This window comes from Bufo gargarizans, chromosome 10 (genome assembly GCF_014858855.1).
Source record: "Bufo gargarizans isolate SCDJY-AF-19 chromosome 10, ASM1485885v1, whole genome shotgun sequence".
Lineage (NCBI taxonomy): Eukaryota > Metazoa > Chordata > Amphibia > Anura > Bufonidae > Bufo > Bufo gargarizans.
In genome coordinates this window covers 11,827,897-11,849,510 of record NC_058089.1, presented here as the reverse complement: position 1 = coordinate 11,849,510, position 21,614 = coordinate 11,827,897, and the positions used below count along the sequence as shown (strand labels likewise).

Here is a 21,614-nt window from a genome sequence, read left to right as displayed (position 1 = left end):
TACTTCACTCATTACTTATAAGGATAATGGCATTTTGTAATCCAGGTAGCGACCCCCCCATTATTATCTACTGAACACCAGAGAATATAATCTTTGTAGTGATCACCATGATGATCAAAAACCAGCCTCACTTTCTGGCCTGTTGCAAAAGGGAACATTACCTTTTTTTTCCCCTATAAAATATCTGTATATCTGTTTTTTCCACACACACACACAGACATATTCTAAAGACGACAAACTTTTTTGTTTATTACGTTCTTTATTCAATTCCTGTGTGGCGTTAGTGTAAACTTTTATGTAAAATATATTTTACATGTACAAGATGATTCAGAGCGGTCATGGTGAAATTCTTTAAAAACAGCATTACAGCCTGGATAAAACGGGTTTCCTGAAAAATAAAACAAAAAAAGCACCCAAAACTGAAATTATTTTCCCAACTAAACAACATATCTACCACTGGCTTGTGAGAGCGTTTATAAGGTGAAAAAGTAAAATAGCAATTACGTAAAAAAAAAATCTAAACTTCCCCTAGTAATATCCAGGCAGTAATACTGATGTAGAGACTTTTCTCCATTTCCCGCTGATCTATTGTCATTTTATTGTCTGTAGTATTTTCTCATTCAGAAAATAATCGCTATGTGAAAATATTTTTGTACATTTCGTTATTTTTGTCTTACTAATTAGCCAACAAAGCGCCACGTTGTGCGTTATTTCTTCATATCCTTCCGTGTCCTTTACCAATCTGTTGACCACCGCATAGTCCTACGTCTAGATGAGTATTATGTGATCGTAATGTCGGAGACACAAATTTTTTGAGTTTTTCGCGTTGAGTTCTTGTTCCAACTGGTGATGGTGGGTTATACTCCATATCAAAGTCCATCCCACAATGGAAGGAGGCCTTCGCATCTTGTGGTAGCAGTCCACTTTGGAGATCATATTCCTCTAAGAAGCTTGTAAAGTTTTTATTTTTAAGTTTTTGTTTTTTTACATTTCGAGACACGGGTGACGTATTAAGCTATTAAATAAAGAAGCTATGCCGTTAGACTGCACATATATACAGATTTCCATAAATACACCAGGCAGGGACCTCAAATAAAATCCAGGAGCAGGGACATGACATTCATGGAGGTGAGATCTTCCACTAGTCGTGGTGGTGGAAGAAGAAAAGAAGACACCAAATTTTACAAGGAACCAATTGAAAGGTGTTTTCTGATGGGACAAGTAAAAAGTTTGCGACTCACAACATTAAGATCATTAACTGCTGGAGTTTTTTGAGCGAGAATCCTTGTGACGACAGTAACCTGGGGCCGCCCCGGGCTGGGGCAATATGAGTGAACGTAACAGAAAAGTCTGCAGGCGACTGCCAAACATCTTCCTCTTGTGGAGATTTTGGTAATTGTCCATTGTATAAAACATTGAGTCATCGCACATCACGTCGTCGTATCGATGGGAACTGCATCCTGTAAATGGTGATTTTCTTCCTCTCGTGCGAAAGTCCCGTATTTAGATCTTTAGTTATTGTGAAGACATTCTAGGTCCACCGAGCAGCAGATGCTTCCATTCTGTGGAGAGACGTAGACCATTTAGAAAGATCTTAAAAAATATAACCCCCCCCCCCCACACACACACTTTTCAGAGGATCAGTTTACTATGTACAGTGATGGTTGAAAGTTTGGAAACCCTTTGGAATATTCTATATTTCTGAATAAATTTGACCTAAAATTGCATCTGATTTTTACACAAGTCCTAAAAGTCAAATCAAAGAAAGGAGTCAAAAAATATTAGACTTGGTCATTTACGTAATACCAAGTCTAATATTTTTGGCTCTTTTTGATTTGATTCGCTATCTACTTTTAGGACTTTTGTGAAAATCTGATGTTATTTTAGATCAAAGTTATGCAGAAAAATAGAAAATTCAGAAGGGTTCACAAACTTTCAAGCACAACTTGGGAACACTGGGGCAGAAAGGGGGGGGGGGGGGTCGTCCACTGATGAAATGACCTTATTCCAAGAACCAATTAGCAAATTGGTACTCGGGGAAAGTAATGGTCATCTTCTGGGCCCAGCGCCTTCTTGGAACCATGATGATGGCTTCATTGTCTCCACAGATAATACCTAGTGGTATAACTATAGGCACTGGCGTTCCTCCAATAGAGGCAGACCACGGAGCTGCTATGGGGCCCGTTGGGAAAAGGGGCCCGCAGTGGAGGATAGGCCCCTCCCCCTAATTACACTCATTACGTCCAGCTCCAGTATAGTATCCCTACCATCAGTGGAGAAAGCTAAAGGACATCTAGTAAAGGAACTGCACAAAGACTGGTGTAGTTCCCAGATTAGATAGGAGCATCTGCCAGGACCTGTGAGGACATAGTCTTCAGCATCACAGGTCCTGTACATCTAGTAAGGGAACTGCACAGAGCATGGTGTCGTTTCCTGGACAGACAGAGGCATCTGCCAGGACCTGATATGACATCATCACATGTCTTGTATATGTAGGGAAACAACTGCACAGCAGAGCATCATCACAGGTCCTTCAACCCCCAACAGTATGAAAGATGAGCTCTCCACTGAGGCTAGAATGGAGTGGTAAGAGGAGGTCCTCCTGCTCTCTCCTTATTTACCCCCTATTCCCTTTTTTTTTTTTTTTTAATACTCGTATGTATAGTACTGCAGACAGTTATTACCAATATTACCTCATGTACCTCACATAGTGACCGTAATATATAACTGACCACATATCTGTACACGCTGCACTGTTATACCGTGTGCTTCTTGCATCAATACACTGCTCTCTCTCTCTATCTATATATATATATAGACTATGTAGAATCAGGGCAGCACTCCTAGTATCAAGCCGATGGGTGCCAGCGGTGAAAACACCTTACCAGGGTGTATAATGTAGAACAAGAAAAGACACCGCAGCACATCCGTAGGTGAAATTATGTGGATCTTTATTCACCCTTGCGACGTTTCAGTCCTCTTACTGGGACTATTTTCAAGCCGAAAATAGTCCCAGTAAGAGGACTGAAACGTCGCAAGGGTGAATAAAGATCCACATAATTTCACCTACGGATGTGCTGCGGTGTCTTTTCTTGTTCTATATATATATATTATCAGGTAGAATAGATGCAGTTAGTACAGATATATAGTATATACAGCAGTGTACTGATATGTGAGGTACGAGGTATAATAGATGCAGTGTGTACAGATATATAGTATATACAGCAGTGTACTGATATGTGAGGTACGAGGTATAATAGATGCAGTGTGTACAGATATATAGTATATACAGCAGTGTACTGATATGTGAGGTACGAGGTATAATAGATGCAGTTAGTACAGATATATAGTATATACAGCAGTGTACTGATATGTGAGGTACGAGGTATAATAGATGCAGTGTGTACAGATATATAGTATATACAGCAGTGTACTGATATGTGAGGTACGAGGTATAATAGATGCAGTGTGTACAGGTATATAGTATATACAGCAGTGCACTGATATGTGAGGTACGAGGTATAATAGATGCCATGTGTACAGGTATATAGTATATACAGCAGTGTACTGATATGTGAGGTACGAGGTATAATAGATGCAGTAGGTACAGATATATAGTATATACAGCAGTGTACTGATATGTGAGGTACGAGGTATAATAGATGCAGTGTGTACAGGTATATAGTATATACAGCAGTGCACTGATATGTGAGGTACGAGGTATAATAGATGCCATGTGTACAGGTATATAGTATATACAGCAGTGTACTGATATGTGAGGTACGAGGTATAATAGATGCAGTGTGTACAGATATATAGTATATACAGCAGTGTACTGATATGTGAGGTACGAGGTATAATAGATGCAGTGTGTACAGATATATAGTATATACAGCAGTGTACTGATATGTGAGGTACGAGGTATAATAGATGCAGTGTGTACAGGTATATAGTATATACAGCAGTGCACTGATATGTGAGGTACGAGGTATAATAGATGCCATGTGTACAGGTATATAGTATATACAGCAGTGTACTGATATGTGAGGTACGAGGTATAATAGATGCAGTGTGTACAGATATATAGTATATACAGCAGTGTACTGATATGTGAGGTACGAGGTATAATAGATGCAGTGTGTACAGATATATAGTATATACAGCAGTGCACTGATAGGTGAGGTACGAGGTATAATAGATGCAGTAGGTACAGATATATAGTATATACAGCAGTGTACGGATATGTGAGGTACGAGGTATAATAGATGCAGTAGGTACAGATATATAGTATATACAGCGGTGTACTGATATGTGAGGTACGAGGTATAATAGATGCAGTAGGTACAGATATATAGTATATACAGCAGTGTACTGATATGTGAGGTACGAACTGTAAGGCTAGTTTCACACTAGCGTTCGGCTGTCCGCTCGTGAGCTCCGTTTGAAGGGGCTCACGAGCGGACCCGAACGCTTCCGTCCAGCCCTGATGCAGTCTGAATGGATGCGGATCCGCTCAGACTGCATCAGTCTGGCGGCGTTCAGCCTCCGCTCGCCTCCGCACGGACAGGCGGACAGCTGAACGTTGCTTGCAGCGTTCAGCTGTCCGCCTGGCCGTGCGGATCCGTCCAGACTTACAATGTAAGTCAATGGGAACGGATCCGCTTGAAGATGCCACAATATGGCTCAATCTTCAAGCGGATCCGTCCCCCATTGACTTTACATTGTAAGTCTGGACGGATCCGCACGCCTCCGCACGGACAGGCGGACAGCTGAACGTTGCTTGCAGCGTTCAGCTGTCTGCCTGGCCGTGCGGAGGCGTGCGGATCCGCCCAGACTTACAATGTAAGTCAATGGGGACGGATCCGTTTGAAGATGCCACAATATGGCTCAATCTTCAGGCGGATCCGTCCCCCATTGACTTTACATTGAAAGTCTGGACGGATCCGTCCGAGGCTATTTTCACACTTAGCTGTTATATGCCAATATAATGCAGACGGATCCGTACTGAACGGAGCCTCCGTCTGCATTATTATGATCGGATCCGATCGAACGCTAGTGTGAAAGTAGCCTAATTTATACCTCATACCTCACATATCCGTACACTGCTGGACAGGAACAAGCTAGATTCTTGCTATGGGGCCCAGTGACTTCTCTGTACGCCCCTGACTGTTGGGGTTGCAGAGGTAGCAGTTATATACTGGAGCCTGAGGGCCGCAACATCCCCCCTGCCTCATAAGACAACACTAGTATCATATATGGTAGATGGGGGCCCCCAGTGGAGATTTTGCAGGAGTTTCAGGGTATGCCTGTGCTACTTAACTTTGCCACGGAGTTTTGAAAGTGTGTCGGTCTTCACTGTGATTCTGCCATTCTATTTATTTTCACCATATAGGAGACTGTGCCTATGTTGTGTCTCTATTGAAATCTATACATTTTTTACCCTTTCATCTCTGCGGCTTAAGCCATTCACTACCATCCAGGAACCTCTTTTAGGCCCTTTTGACGTCCCTTTGGTTATATTCATACTATACGCGTACGCATTATATTGCGCAGAGAAATGGGGCCTCGGCCTATTTGGTGCGGTAGGCGACATGATTCAGCCTCGGTTTTCTTAGTAAATCTCCCCCATTGGCCTCCGCCTGACATTTGAGTTGAATTAAGGATTTTTAAATCCCTTTTCCTTCTTGCTGAAGCCTCGTCTGCCCCAGAAGAAGACATAATGTGACTCAGAAATGTCTGAGACTTGAAAGCGCCGGCCTCGGTAGACATAAACGAGGAGCAGCGGGGAGGCAGAGCGTGACACCCGCGAGGAAACCACTGATCTCCCCCGGTACAGGGGATCACACATCTTACAGCATTTTATAGAACAGGCCTTTACCCGCCACTCACTGAAGCTGAATTCTCTCTGTGCTCCAGGACGATCAAATAGAAATGAACGTCTCTTACGGGGGGTGGAGAAGACGAGGTTCTTGCTCCGAAGCGCAGTCGGGGGAGCCGTCTCTGGTCTTCATGTTCACCTTGCCCCACACAGTCATCATCTGTGCGCTCCTAACAGAAATCCCATGATAATATAATCTTTGTTATATCTGGGAAAGCTGGGTGACCATTAACCCCTTGACGACATATATCGTACAAGTATGGCACACACTCATGAGTCAAACAGGTGCCTGCTGTTTCTCACAGCAGAGACCCAGGGCTAATGTCTATGATCGGCAATTATGCTGATCGCAGACATTTAACCCCTTAGATGGCGTTGTCAGTTGTGGCCATGGCATCTGAGACGGCATTCCAGGGGCGCGGTGCGCTCTCGAGGTCTGAACTGCTTCCCTCACACGGAGATCGGGGGAGCCATTCATTCTCTCTAGTAGTCTGGATCTATGGGCTATTACAGCTGCAGTTCTTATGGAGGTGGCAGGGGTCCATGGCGAATCTGCCATATACAGCAATACATGGCAATGTAAGGGGGAGGTGATCTCAAGATTGCATGTTGTAGTCCCCTGAGTGGAGGGGGGGCTTTAAAAAGGTAAAAAAATAAGGGCTTAAAAAAAAAAAAATTTTTTTAAATCACCCCCTTTCGCTATGATAAAAATAAATCATATCACCGCTGCATCCCAAAATACTTGAACTATTAAAATATAACCTTATTTATCCTGTACGGTGTACGCCATAACAGGAGGAGCATCAAAATGGCCGATTTGCAGCTTATTCATTGCTTTACCTCACAAAAAAAATTAAGAAAAAGTGATTAACAAGTCACACACTGCAAGACAGTATCAATATGGATAGATCGCCCTGCAAACTAAGAGCCCTCGCTCCGTAGATGGAAATATAAAGTTATGGGGATCAAAATATGGCGATGGAAAGAGAAAAAGATTTTTTCAGTATTCAAACTGAAAAAGTATATAAATGCGGCATCGCCGTAATCGTACTGACCCGGAGAATGGTCAGTTTTTTCTCGTAGGGAAAGTCGTAAAAAAGAAACCCATAAAACTGTCAGAATTGCCTTTTTTCCCCCATTCCACCCCATTTGTGTTCCAGCTTCCCGCTACATTGTAGGCAGTAGTAAATGATCGCTCTGTGAAGGCTGGGAGTGAGAAATAAAAAAAGGAATGGAAAATTACTTGGTCATTATGGGGTTAAAATTCCACACACATGGGCTGGACCTAGTTGGCGAATAGAATGTTAGAACTACAGTGAAGACTGACACGTAACGTTAGAGACGGCAAATGGCAACAATATAACTGCTTCCCATCTGCAAAGAGTTAAGAAATGATCCGAATGAACGAGTGAAACTAAAACAAATTATTTGCATCAGTCTGTTTTATTTGAAAACCGGAGGCGGCGATGCTCTCCCCGTGAAGCCCCACGTGCCCCCAGCTGGAGGTCGCGCAATCAATTTTAATAATATAAAGAAGCCAGTCCGAGTCCTAAATGATGGGCCCGGGGACTGGTGCTGTGAGTGGAGTGGTAAGAGCGGCTCGTGTGATCTCCTCAGGGGTCCTGATGAAGTGAACGCCGCCGATCACAACCGCGGTGACATCACCTGATAATGGATTCCGCACACACCAGACTATCTGCAATTTTTTCAAAGTGGGGTTTACTTTTGACAATCCCTTTTTATATATTTAGTGACCCCCCCATAATCCGCTCAGAACAAATCACTTTAACGGGCTCATCCTTCCTTCTCTAAATATAAAAGCTTAGCCAGTGCAGCAACTTTACACTAAACTTTACAGCATGTTTCAAGATCTCTGATTGCTGTTGGTGAACGGAAACATTCTGCTTTTCATCTAGAGGCTGAAAATCCATGCAGACTAAACACTTCTCGTAGTTTGAAGCTGAAGAATCGTCTGAGAGCCAAACGCATCAGAAGCGCAAATCGGCTTTTTCTCTCCTGGGAGGGTGTATCCGTACAGGCGATAGAACTATCAACTCGCAGAGGATTGCCTAGACTGGATACATTGTATCAAACCCTCAGCTGTGAGAAATATGAGATCTGTAAAGGTTTTCAGATTCTGTAGGTCAAGCATGCTCAACCTGCGGCCCTCCAGTTGTTGTAAAACTACAACTCCCACAATTCCCTGCTGTAGGCTGATAGCTGTAGGCTGTTCAGGCATGCTGGGAGTTGTAGTTTTGCAACAGCTGGAGGGCCGCAGGTTGAGCATGCCTGCTGTAGGTAAACACAAATGACCCGTTCCCTGCCAGCTTGCAGAGATGTTGAAAATGGCGAGGAACTGAAAAACATATTTATTTATTTTTATTTTTTGCATTACTAGTTTGAGTAAAGGGTGTGAAGACTTTAGTAAGTTTCTGTTGTTGATACAATGCGTCTAAAATTTAAAAAGATCTTGATTTGAAAAAAAACAAAACAAAAACAACTCCTACAGTTTTAAGTCTTCAGCCCCTATGCAAAGCCGCGTGTCTCCTTGGTTACAGCCGTGTACTGTCCACCCAGGAGAGGGGACGGATGAAACAGTAACACTTGACTGCAGGATCAGACTACACAGGGCTTGTTTGTAGTCTGTAACCATAGAGACACATAGACTAGTATAGGAGCTGAGTACTCACAACGGTGTGCGGTTAAGAGTATTTTCAGACTTGCTTATTTTTTTAATATTTTTTTGTTTGTTTTTCAGATGCATTGGAGTAACAGTGCATATAATCGTTAATCAGTGTTTTCATGAGCAGCCCAGCATAAGGGCTCGTTCACACAACCATGTGCTGCCCGTTGCCGTATTGCGGACCGCATTTGCGGATCTGCAATACACGGGCACCGTTCCGTGTGCATTCCGCATCATGAATGCGGACCCATTAACTTCAATGGGTCTGCAAATCCGGAGATGCGGAACGGAACACTACGGAGTGCTTCCTGGGATTCTGTTCTATCCTTTTGAGGAACGGAGGGATCGCGGACCTATTCAAGTGAATGGGTCTGTGATCCCCATGCGGCTGCCCCACGGACGGTGCCCGTGCATTGCGGACTGTAATTTGCGGTCCACAAAACGGGCTTCACACGTTCATGTGTATGAGCCCTGGGTAATATTCATCCACGGATATGTCTGGAGAGCAGGAATGGCGATACCAGAAGTACGAGTTTGGTGGGTGCAGAATCCTGCTACTGTTCGTCCATGTATTACACTTGAGAGTGCATGATACAATTCAATGATTGTAAAAGGGGCGGAGCTGTGACAATTTTTAGTCCGCTAATTCTAAAAGTGCTCATTAACAGTGATCACATAGGAGCTGCTAAAATGACATCTTTTTTGAAACCCGTACTGCAGTGATATCGCCTTTTGGACGTAATAAAATCTTCTGACCATGATTTAAAGGGGTATTCCGGTTGTTTGACGTTATCCCCTATCCACCAATTACAAGAACGAAGGCCCCCATACCCCCTGAAATGAACAGAGTGGTTGGTCGGCATGCGTGCAGCCCCTCCACTGATTTCTATTCAGTACAGCACTGGGGTAACTCCGAAATTCCCATAGAAATGAATGGAGTGGCTGCACGCATGCCAGGCCGGCTGCTCCATTCATTTCAGGGGGCTTCAGGAGGTACGGGGCCTCTATTCTTATGATCGGTGGGGTCCCAGTTATAGGACCCCCACCAGTCTACTAGTTATCCCCTATCCTGTGGATAGGGGATAACTTCAAACAACTGGAAAACCCCTTTAAATGGGTTATCCAACCCCTATAATGGCCCCCAAAATGCCCAGGCACCACATACAGGTTATACTTGCCCCTCTCCCCGTGTCGCTGCTGATTCCCGCCACCGCATCTCCCCGTCAAGTGGATCAAAACATCTGGCGATGGGGGAGGTTTCAGCCAATAGCAGGCCGCAACGGGAACCAGCCTTCGAAGCGTCCCCTGCGATGCTAGGGAGACTCGTCCCCGTCGTGGCCTGGTATTGGCTGCACCCCCCCACGCCCGTCGTGGCCTGGTATTGGCTGCACCCCCCGTCGATGGATGTTTTGATCTGCATGACGGGGAGATGCAGCAGCGGCTGTGTGGGCATCCAGAGCGACGCGGGGAGCGGGGTAAGTATAATCTATATGTGGTGCCCGGGCATTTTAGGGGTTCATTATAGGGGTGAGATAACCCTTTATGGTCATTTTAAGATCTTAGGGAAGAAGGATCGGTGAAATGTTTACCTTGCATTTACAAGTTGTACACGGAGATCCGGACATGGTCCATACGGAGCCGCTGAGCCGGGTCACCCCATGGCTGTCTTCACAGGTCTTCTTGATGTCATAGGTGATGTTATCTGCTAAGCAGGGGTCGTCCACGCAGTGTGGGCAGCACTCGCCCTCTGACACAGCCGTGTACTCGCAGCTCAGAGACGGGCAGCTCAGGGGCCAGCAGTCCACCTCCCCGGCCTGCGGACACAGAACGTCACAGACGCTTGTTAGTGACTTTAGAAGATTTCGCTGACATCGAGACGTTGCTTTGCACATTTAATCTTATTTTTTGGACGATCAACAATTTTAATTAACTTTTTCTGAAAATGTATTTGACATTGCATCTACAATTGTCATTTTCCTTCCTAAACTTGTTAATTTCATAGTTATCATCTCCCTCCTCATGGGCGGGACCTCACCCATGACTAGGAAGAACATAAAAAGAGGCGGGGCCAAGGGTGAAGTGTAAGTCAGGAAGGAGGGGTGTTGGGGGGAGCGGTAGGCTATCCTCACAATGGGCAGGAAGGGGGCACTGTATAGTGAAATGGAGGATAGACAGCAGAGAGCAAGGATGAGGAGGTCGCGTGGCTGAGGCTTGCACTGTGAGAAGCACATTGATCTCCACAGCAGTGGACAGGAAGGCCCTTGAGGGATCAAATTGGATTTACCCATCATGTGTGGTAGTGTAAGAAACCCAAACCAGAAGTGGCTCCAGAAGAGGAAGGCACCAAAGAGGAGAACAAGACATGAAGGAAGGGGAGGAGCTTAGGGATGGACAGGAGAGGAGCTTAGGGAGGGATTGGGGGGGCACAAGATGAAGGAATGGGAGGGGCATGAGGAAAGAAGAGGAGGTGAAGAAATAGGAGGAGCTTGGGGGGATAGGACATGAAGAAAGAGGAGGAACAGGACATAAAAAAGGGAAGGGGCTTAAGGAGGGACAATGGGAAGCAACAAGGAAGAATGAAGGACAAGAACCTGGAGAGAGGAACAGGACATACATTGGGAATGGGGAAGCGTAGGGAGAAGGTGAGGAACAGGAGATAAAAGATGGGGAGGAGCTTAGGGAAGGACTAGGATAAAGCACGGAACATGAAGGGGAGGAGCTTAGGGAAGGACTAGGATAAAGCACGGGCCATGAAGGGGAGGAGCTTAGGGAAGGACTAGGATAAAGCACGGGCCATGAAGGGGAGGAGCTTAGGGAAGGACTAGGATAAAGCACAGGACATGAAGGGGAGGCGTTTAGGAAAAGACCAGGGTGAAGGACAGGAAAGAAGAGGCGGCAGTAATGTCCTGCCCTGGTACATGGTTGTTACTTGGTTCTTTTGCACTGCGGCGGTCCTTCGGGTGTCCACTATAATACTTGGGGACCTACACAGCATATGCTGCCAATGGGTTCAGCCAGTGGTGACATCTCTAGCTCTTTGTAATTGGATATTGGTGACTGGTTGACTCCAAATGGCTGCATGTATTGTGTTGTGGTGGGAATATTACGGCACAGCTTAGACTGGGTGCAGTGTAAACTCTATATACCACGGTCTGTCCTTACCAGGCAGCGACACTCCTGGCAGCTGTAGGTCCACTTGTCTCCGCTGTGGTAGAGTCTGCGGCCACTTTGATCCAGGCACTGGCTGGTGACTCTGGTGTCGCACTCCGGGCAGCAGAACAGGTCAACGCTCGGGTTCTGGCAGTCGCAAGCGGTCCTTCGGCAAAAGATTTTCCCGTCCTGTCAGAGAAAGATAGCAGAAATGTCAATTGTTCTGCTCGGAGTATGTGAGATAAGAATCCACCACTGAGGAGGGCGTCATCCTCTAAAACAAAGCTTTGTGTCTATATGGTCGCTTCCAAAGCTGCATCACTATCGGTGCAACTCAGCGGAGAGGATATTACAGACCGGACGCTGCTGCTTTGCATCGCAGGAGATGTTTTCCTCTATACATTGTGTGCACTCCACATCTCCTCTGATGCCTTGAGATGTGAAAACAGCAGAAACCTGAATGCAGCTCTGGGTGTGAATAGAGCTTAAGACCTCCTATAACACCTGCTTAGGTTGGAGGAGTATATATATTTTTTTTGTCTGAATTGCTGAACACATTTTATGGCGAGTTCTCTTAAATTTCAGAAGTGCTTGGGGTCATAGTTTTTCTCAGACTCCTAAATGACAAATGTTCCTAATTTAAGGGGTTCCCTGATCTGGAAATCCCTCCATACATGTGCGCTCCACTCCAACAATAGAAAGCTCCTGATCAGAAGGCTCTTTCGTCTGCTTTAGTAGGACACATGGACAGGGTATGTTGCCTCCAGCAGACCTACCAAGTGTCCTCTTTTAGGCTACGTCTACACGACGACATTTGTCGAACTAATGTTGCGCGACAATTTTTATAATGGCAGTCTATGGTGTCGCACTGCAACATGCTGCGACTACGACGCAACAGTCGCAGAAAATTCATTTGAGATGGATTTTTCTGCGACTGTTGCGTTGCAGTCGCAGCATGTTGCATGTTGCAGTGCGACACCATAGACTGCCATTATAAAAATTGTTGCGTGACATTGATGCAACAAAATGTTGCGCTACAAATGTTGCAGTGTAGTTGTGCCCTATCTGTCGCGCGACAAATGTCGTCATGTAGACGTAGCCTAAGAGGGACTGTCCCTCTTTTCTACATAACTGTCCCTCTTTTTGATCTGAAGAATAGATTTTCATTATTACAATATTGACCCAGAAAGTCTTTGTCTGGTTCCGATCTACATATTTGACACCACCCTGTATATTATTTCATTATTTGATTCAATTAGAATTTTCTAAATTTCTAAATTCAGATAATTTTTTACTATTTTGTAAGAGAAAACTATTGATGCGTATAAATGTGCAGGAAAAATAGATCTTTCACGCAATGAACCATAAGTGTCCCTCTTCGAACGTCCAAATATTTGAGACAACACCTTTAGCACTCTTGCACACGAACGTATTGGTTCCATTCCGTGCATTTTGGACCTCAATTTGCGGTCGCCAATGCACGGGCAACGTCCGTGCGGCAGCCGGCACGGATCCAGACCCATTCAAGATAGAGCAAGTTCTTTTTTTTTTGGGGAAAGGAAGCACGGAAAGGAACCCCATGGAAGCACTCCGTAGTGGTTCCGTTCTGTGCTTCCGTTCCGCACCGCATCTCCGGATTTGCGGACCCATTCAAGTGAATGGGTCTGCATCCATGATGCGGAATGCACACGGCCTGCGCCCAGTGTATTACGGAACCACTGTATGCGGCCCGCAATACGGTCACGGGCGCACAACGGCCATGTGCAAGAGGACAAGTGGCGGATGCATACCACCCTAATGAGAGATGCAATGACGGCCATACTCTTGGTCTCATAGTTATTTCATAATTGATATAAAATTAATATTTTGATTTGGATATTTTTAAGGTGGAAATATTCTTTTTCGTTTTGGAGATTATCTACGGAAATGAGGTCTGCACTAAATATGTTTAATTGAGGACTGTTGGGGGGCACCTGCGAGTGGGTCTGGTCAGTCATTGTGTACAGCCGTCCGACCTCTTTTCCTGCAGGAAATCAATTGCAAACCGCGATAAATATATGATGCTGGTTCTCCTCCTGCGCTGATCCACAGAAGCTCCAGCTCCTTGAAGGAGCACTTGTATTTCTTCAGGATTGATATTCAGCCTCTTCCGGCATTTTTACAAAACCTCTGATATTCTGCCGCCATTCAATCAATGACATTATTCTTCGTTAATTCTTTGAAGATCTCCCCCCCCCCCCAAAAAAACACAAATTTTTTCTCTATTGAAAAAAAAAAAGAGAGAAAAAGGGAAAAAAAACCCTGTGTTTGGAATAAGCTCCAGGGCAAATCCAGAGTGAACCAATTTCACATCTCATCAATTATGTGAATGAAATCTTTAAGTAGCTGCCTGCCTCTCAGACCTGTCACCGCGATACTTAGCCACATACTGGCTCCGGAATTAGAGGGAAGAAAATAATTTTCAATACGCCCGGGCAGCACAGGTGGCCCCGTATCAATTTAAAAAAAGGAACACTTCATTAAAAACCTAGCAGACAGCTGTGACAGGACCGCTGGAGTCGGCGCGCCTTAAATATTACTCTTTATGCCCCAGTTTCCTACGTGAAGGACGTCGATATCGCACAATTCAGGCACCAGTAAGACTGGGATTTATAGGCAGTCGAGGCAGGAACAACCCAGCTTTCCCAAACCCTTTATTTTACTTATAAATTTCATTTGTGCAGGGGGTCCGTATGCAGTTTACCTTTCTGGAGTGACTGGTGTTTTTATTAACCCATTAAAAACCATGATCTGGTGGACAGGGGTGATCGATTTCTTCATTGCAAGTTGGACCCCACACCACCGTGACCCCATTAGCAGCTGGAAATGGTAAGGTTAGGGCTATTATGGTTTTTACACGCTCCATTTCTTTCTAGTCCTCAATCATTTACTACTTATTGCTTCTCGGGCTCCTTTAAAGGGGTTCTCCGCTTAGTAATATCCCTGTTAGAAGGGTCCCTTGGGAACAAGATGATTACAAAGTGTTTCTCTTGCTGGGACCTCCAGTGATCAGCTGTAATGATGCCGTAAGTGTTGAATTTCCCTGCAGCACCCCCACAGGGGAAATAAAGAATTACACATTGTCCGCTCACATCAGTGGGTTACCTGTATAATACAGGACAAGACAGGTCCTCCAGCGCAAGAGACGCTCCTCGTAACTGCTCCGAGGATCCCCCCCTAACTCCTAGCTGTGATGTCTAACCTCCGGCACTCCAGCTGTGGTGAAACTACAACTCCCAGCATGCTCTATTCATTTCTATGGAGTTCTGAGAACAGCCAAGCAAGTGTACATCTTGGAAGTTGTAGTTTTAGCACCACTGGAGGTTAGCCATCACAGTCCTATGGCGTATGGCAATGTTTTTGTTTTTTTAAGTGGACAACCCCTTAGGGTGATGGTGGCCCCCCTTAACTGTTGGGCAACATAGTAGCTGCTGTCTGATAGTTACTCTCTTGTAATCATAAACTCTAGTATGGAGAGTCCTGCATACATTGAGCACCTGGCTTAAAGGAATTATTCACTTTTCTTGGCCTAATCTTTCTTCCAAATTTACTGATTAGGAAGGTGCTGTAGTTTTCAATGTGACCTGTAAAGAGTGTGAGGAGGCTCCCTAACCCCAACATGTCACCCCGGACACTCGGCCCCCAACCTTTGATCTGGACTTGGATCAGAGCTACAAACCAAGACGTCACCTTCTAACTAAAATGATTCCTTGGCAAATTTCACCCATGGAGTCTTGTGCTGATAACCGAACATTTTAGGCCTCATAACAATGTATCTTGAATATGTAAATAAATGTTATATTCTATGTGATACATTTGTATGTACATCGCCTGTGACTGCCCTGATAGGATGATACATACCTTGTGACACAGTGAGAGGTTTTGTCTGGGAAAACAGGTATTTTCCTCCCAGCATGTGCCAGGGGAGGTCAAATACTGGATCGGATTTTAAGTGCCAGTCTGGGTTTTGGCAGCACCTGGCTGTCCTTAAATAGGCAGCTGGGCTCAGAAGCCAGGTCTCTGTGTTGGGATCTGGGAGCCTTGTGTCTGGATAAAGGCTTGCTACCTGTTTGGCGTGAAAACAGGTTGGTGCTGCTATGGTCAAGGACTCTTTGAGGCAGAATTGCCACATGGTGTGAATTACCACCAACACCGCAAGGTGACTTTTTGTCACTTGCCTAAAGTGTGAATAAAACACTGAACTGTTTAATCCAAAGAACTTGTTGTTGCCTCTATACTGCGTCCGCTAATCCTGTCTGCCAGAGCGAAACTCCACAACATGTACAGCTCCTGTGACTGCCCTGATAGGATGATAGATACATGTACAGCACCTGTGACTGCCCTGACGGGATGATAGATACATGTACAGCTCCTGTGACTGCCCTGACGGGATGATACATACATGTACAGCGCCTGTGACTGCCCTGATGGGATGATAGATACATGTACAGCGCCTGTGACTGCCCTGACGGGATGATAGATACATGTACAGCGCCTGTGACTGCCCTGATGGGATGATAGATACATGTACAGCTCCTGTGAATGCCCTGACGGGATGATACATACATGTACAGCTCCTGTGAATGCCCTGATGGGATGATATATACATGTACAGCGCCTGTGACTGCCCTGACGGGATGATAGATACATGTACAGCTCCTGTGAATGCCCTGACGGGATGATACATACATGTACAGCTCCTGTGAATGCCCTTATAGGATGATACATACATGTACAGCTCCTGTGAATGCCCTGACGGGATGATAGATACATGTACAGCGCCTGTGACTGCCCTGACAGGATGATAGATACATGTACAGCTCCTGTGACTGCCCTGATGGGATGATACATACATGTACAGCTCCTGTGAATGCCCTGACGGGATGATACATACATGTACAGCTCCTGTGAATGCCCTGACGGGATGATACATACATGTACAGCTCCTGTGAATGCCCTGACGGGATGATACATACATGTACAGCTCCTGTGAATGCCCTGATAGGATGATAGATACATGTACAGCTCCTGTGACTGCCCTGATGGGATGATACATACATGTACAGCTCCTGTGAATGCCCTGACGGGATGATAGATACATGTACAGCTCCTGTGACTGCCCTGACGGGATGATACATACATGTACAGCTCCTGTGAATGCCCTAATGGGATGATACATACATGTACAGATCCTTTGACTGTCCTGACGGGATGATACATACATGTACAGCTCCTGTGACTGCCCTGACGGGATGATAGATACATGTACAGCGCCTGTGACTGCCCTGACGGGATGATACATACATGTACAGATCCTTTGACTGTCCTGACGGGATGATACATACATGTACAGCTCCTGTGACTGCCCTGACGGGATGATACATACATGTACAGCTCCTGTGACTGCCCTGACTGGATGATACATACATGTACAGCTCCTGTGACTGCCCTGACGGGATGATACATACATGTACAGCGCCTGTGACTGCCCTAATGGGATGATACATACATGTACAGCTCCTGTGACTGCCCTGACGGGATGATACATACATGTACAGCTCCTGTGACTGCCCTGACGGGATGATATATACATGTACAGCTCCTGTGACTGCCCTGATGGGATGATATATACATGTACAGCGCCTGTGACTGCCCTGACGGGATGATAGATACATGTACAGCTCCTGTGACTGCCCTGACGGGATGATACATACATGTACAGCGCCTGTGACTGCCCTAATGGGATGATACATACATGTACAGCTCCTGTGACTGCCCTGACGGGATGATACATACATGTACAGCTCCTGTGACTGCCCTGACGGGATGATATATACATGTACAGCTCCTGTGACTGCCCTGATGGGATAATATATACATGTACAGCGCCTGTGACTGCCCTAATGGGATGATACATACATGTACAGCTCCTGTGAATGCCCTGACGGGATGATACATACATGTACAGCTCCTGTGACTGCCCTGATGGGATGATAGATACATGTACAGCTCCTGTGACTGCCCTGATGGGATGATACATACATGTACAGCTCCTGTGACTGCCCTGACGGGATGATACATACATGTACAGCTCCTGTGACTGCCACATACATGTACAGCTCCTGTGAATGCCCTGACGGGATGATAGATACATGTACAGCTCCTGTGACTGCCCTGACGGGATGATACATACATGTACAGCGCCTGTGACTGCCCTGATAGGATGATAGATACATGTACAGCTCCTGTGACTGCCCTGACGGGATGATAGATACATGTACAGCGCCTGTGACTGCCCTGACGGGATGATAGATACATGTACAGCTCCTGTGAATGCCCTGACGGGATGATAGATACATGTACAGCGCCTGTGACTGCCCTGATAGGATGATAGATACATGTACAGCTCCTGTGACTGCCCTGATGGGATGATAGATACATGTACAGCTCCTGTGACTGCCCTGACGGGATGATGCATACAGTACATGTATGTCTCTATCACTGGACTGTGATCATTTCTGCCTCGCTGTGATTGCTCCTCCCGTCAGCGGCTGACCGTATCTCATTGTGTCTTTAAAGGCAGTGCTGCGCGCCGGCCGGGCGCTCTCCTCGCTGTTCACGTTCTGCAGAACAAGCACAATCTGCCCTATATGAACATACACACAGGGATTAATTATTTCGGTATTTCCTCTCCAGCTGCCGGCTTCACTCGTACAAGTCTATATGAACAAGCGACTAATGATTCTGTTCAGCCAGAGGCTTATTATCTGCTGTGAAACTACAAATCTCAGCATGCTGCTCCAATACGGATGTCTGGGATGTTTTCTGTTCAGTTCAATGAGTAGACCCCCCCCCCCCCCCCATGCAGACGGACTGGTCAGACGGACTTCATATCAAACGGAAGTCATCTGCTGTTATTTCCGATGTGCACTCCTGCTCCCCTCCCTACAGCATGACGCTGCCCCGTCTGTCTAAGGCTACTTTCACATTAGCATTTTTGGCGGCTCCGTCATGGATCTGCAAAAACGCTTCCGTTACCATAATGCAGCCGCATGCATCCATCCTGAACGGATCCGGTTGTGTTATGTCTTCTATAGCCATGAAGGATCCGTCATGAACACCATTGAAAGTCAATGGGGGACGTATCAGTTTTCTATTATGTCAGTGAAAACGGATCTGACCCCATTGACTTACATTGCGTGTCAGGACGGATCCGTTTGGCTGCAAGCTGCGTTTTGGTGTCCGCCTCCAGAGCGGAATGGAGACTGAACGGAGGCAAACTGATGCATTCTGAGCGGGTCCTTTTCCATTCAGAATGCATTAGGGCAAAACTGAACCGTTTTGGACGCTGAGCCCTGAGCGGATCTCATAAACGGAAAGCCAAAACGCCAGTGTGAAAGTAGCCTTACCCTCATCTGCTGAAATTCTCTGTGCTGCTGAGGAACCTTGTTCCTTCTAAAAGTGGTCTCCCAGTTCTCTCATGTGTAGTCCTTCCATAATATATTACCCACCACTAGAGGGAGCTCACTGCAGCTAGTATTGCACTGAATGGGGCTGTATGAATCTGTCAACTCCGTCATGAGAAGCCGTTCAATGCCACTATGGGCCCCATGACACATGCCCTGCCTCTGTGGTAGTTATGCCACCTGTATCCACTTTCACAGGACCCCATTAACATTGCTGTCTGCATTCTCCTGATTACCCAGTTGCATTGCAAGGTCATGCTTTAATACAGCAGGATGTCGGCATTATCTTAGTGCATCTATAGTATAACCTACGCGTTTCAGCCGCTCTAACCAGGATGATTCTTGAACGGTCACACCTCGCGGCTGCAGCCTGTCCTCCTGACGCATGTGGCATATGGCGCGCTGTCTATCTGCAGATGGCTGGGTTGAATAAGGTCAGCGCTAAAGCAATAGACTCGCAGTCATTACCTGCCACGTTCCCTCAATTCTCAGCACATTCAATTACCATCATCTCCGGTATTCACAGCTATAATGATGGTGAAGGTATTACTTGTCATTAGCCAGGCTGCCGGAGCGACAGGTGCAAAGTCCTAATCCCCCGGCTAATAACCGGCAAAATATTAACATTCACCGCAATAAAAACTCACAAAAAGCCGATAAACCGCTAAAGGCCAGCCCTGCAACAGAATCGCTTAACATTTACCGCATTTGGAGACTGAGACGGGATCATGGCTGGGCTTTGCCATCTCCCTGTTCTAGACATGTGATGTGGGCATAAAACGCGTCTTGTAATTTATTTATGAAGCTAAATTACCGGGTGAACGTTGGCAAGGAGTCGTCGTAAATTATATGGGTGATTACAAATGACTCGCTCATTGATTCCCAACTGCTAAACGCTCAATCATTATTAGTGCTGTTACCACCCCTCCCTGCGAACGTTGGCAGTCGCTGCCCCTCGCTCCTGCGTGTGCGCACTGTGACGACTTAACGCTGCACCATCCAAATTCAACCAGCAAACGGTTATAGCGCTCATTATTCTATGCCTCTCACCATGTTCTTAAAGGGACGCTCCTTACAAACATGTTGGAGGGGCTGAGGGGTGGAGCATGACACACGGATACCCTCAGTGTTCCTTTAAGGGATTGTTGCAGATATGACGGGCTACAGAAAGACTAAGGGGTTAACAAATCAACCATGATCCACAACCAAACAGCTTTGTATTAAATCCCCTTCCTCCAAATACCCTAATAACCCGTGTGGAGAAATGATTACTTAGGTACTGGATCCTCCCAAATTATAGCTAGTCTATGCAATGAGTCTCTGCCCTGACTGAGGTAAAGGACCCCTAAAAATGCCCCCCTATCCTCTCCGCATTCCCTGATAACCCATATGGGAAGGTGGTGCACAGGGAAGGGCTTACGAGGGCCTACATATACCCGATGTACAGAGGCACAGGGTCCCCCAAAATCGGGGAGGGTCTACTCAGGGTGCGTAGCTATAGGGGAAGCTGCAGCTTTGGGGCCCTGACCCAGAAGGGGCCCATCCAAGAGGAGGAGGACTAAAGGATTTGGTCAGGGCCCCCTCAACAGCATTACACAATGAAATGACAGTGTGGACGGCGTATGAAACGGATGGAACAGCTGCCGGGCCTGGTCTGAGAGAGCGACCTTTACTAGCCACAGCAATGGGGGCGCTAAAAAAATTACTGTAGGATGGAGCCCCATTCAAAAATTTGCTGTGGGGCCCAGTCATTTCTAGCCACGCCACTGTCCCTACTCTACCTAATAGGGGGAGGGGAGTCATGAAAATGACCCCTTATCTCCATATACCATAATGGATGTGCAGGGTCCTCCAGAATTAAAGATGGTTGATGAAGCAGGTCTCTGCTCCAGTAGGGGAAGGGGGTGTCTTAAAAATGCACCCCCCTTCTGAATCATCTACCTATATCCTAAAAACTATATGGAAAGCTGATGTACATGGGCCCAGTGAGTGTCTGCTCTGCCTAATAAAATGCCCCCTCAATATTTTCCATATACCCTAATAACCCATATGGAAATGTGACTGGGCCCTCCAAAAATAGTACACATCTTCCCCTCCCCCATCCGGAGAGGTGCACTTCCCAGCAGGGGCCCCAGGCCGCCCGTCTATTACTGGTGGGGAGTCGGTCACTGGTAAGCTGGTGGATAGACGTCTGCTCCGCAGTATTTTTAGCTTCCATCCACTTTCCCGTCGCTTCCTCGCAGCTGTGTTGTCGACTCCAGAATAGAAATCTGCATATTCATCTAATCTGTAAAGTGTCAGTTACGGATGATTCCAGGTTGGAGATTTGCTTCTTCTGAAACAGACACCCAAAGTAATGTGCGGAAAATTCTGCGGCAGGTGCCGGGCGCTCAGCATT

General features: G+C 46.1%; 1 protein-coding gene across 1 annotated transcript in view; it reads right to left on the bottom strand.

The window, feature by feature from the left end:
- Positions 1–263: 263 nt before the first annotated feature.
- NELL1 (neural EGFL like 1) overlaps positions 264–21,614 on the bottom strand; it is an 843,611-nt gene continuing 822,260 nt past the window's right edge. Inside the window, exons 17-19 of the mRNA XM_044270977.1 lie at positions 11,724–11,900; positions 10,151–10,375; positions 264–1,562 (exon numbers count right to left, since the gene is read on the bottom strand). Coding sequence (XP_044126912.1) covers positions 1,512–1,562; positions 10,151–10,375; positions 11,724–11,900 — 453 coding nt within the window. The 3' untranslated portion in view covers positions 264–1,511. The remainder of the gene's footprint in view (positions 1,563–10,150; positions 10,376–11,723; positions 11,901–21,614) is intronic.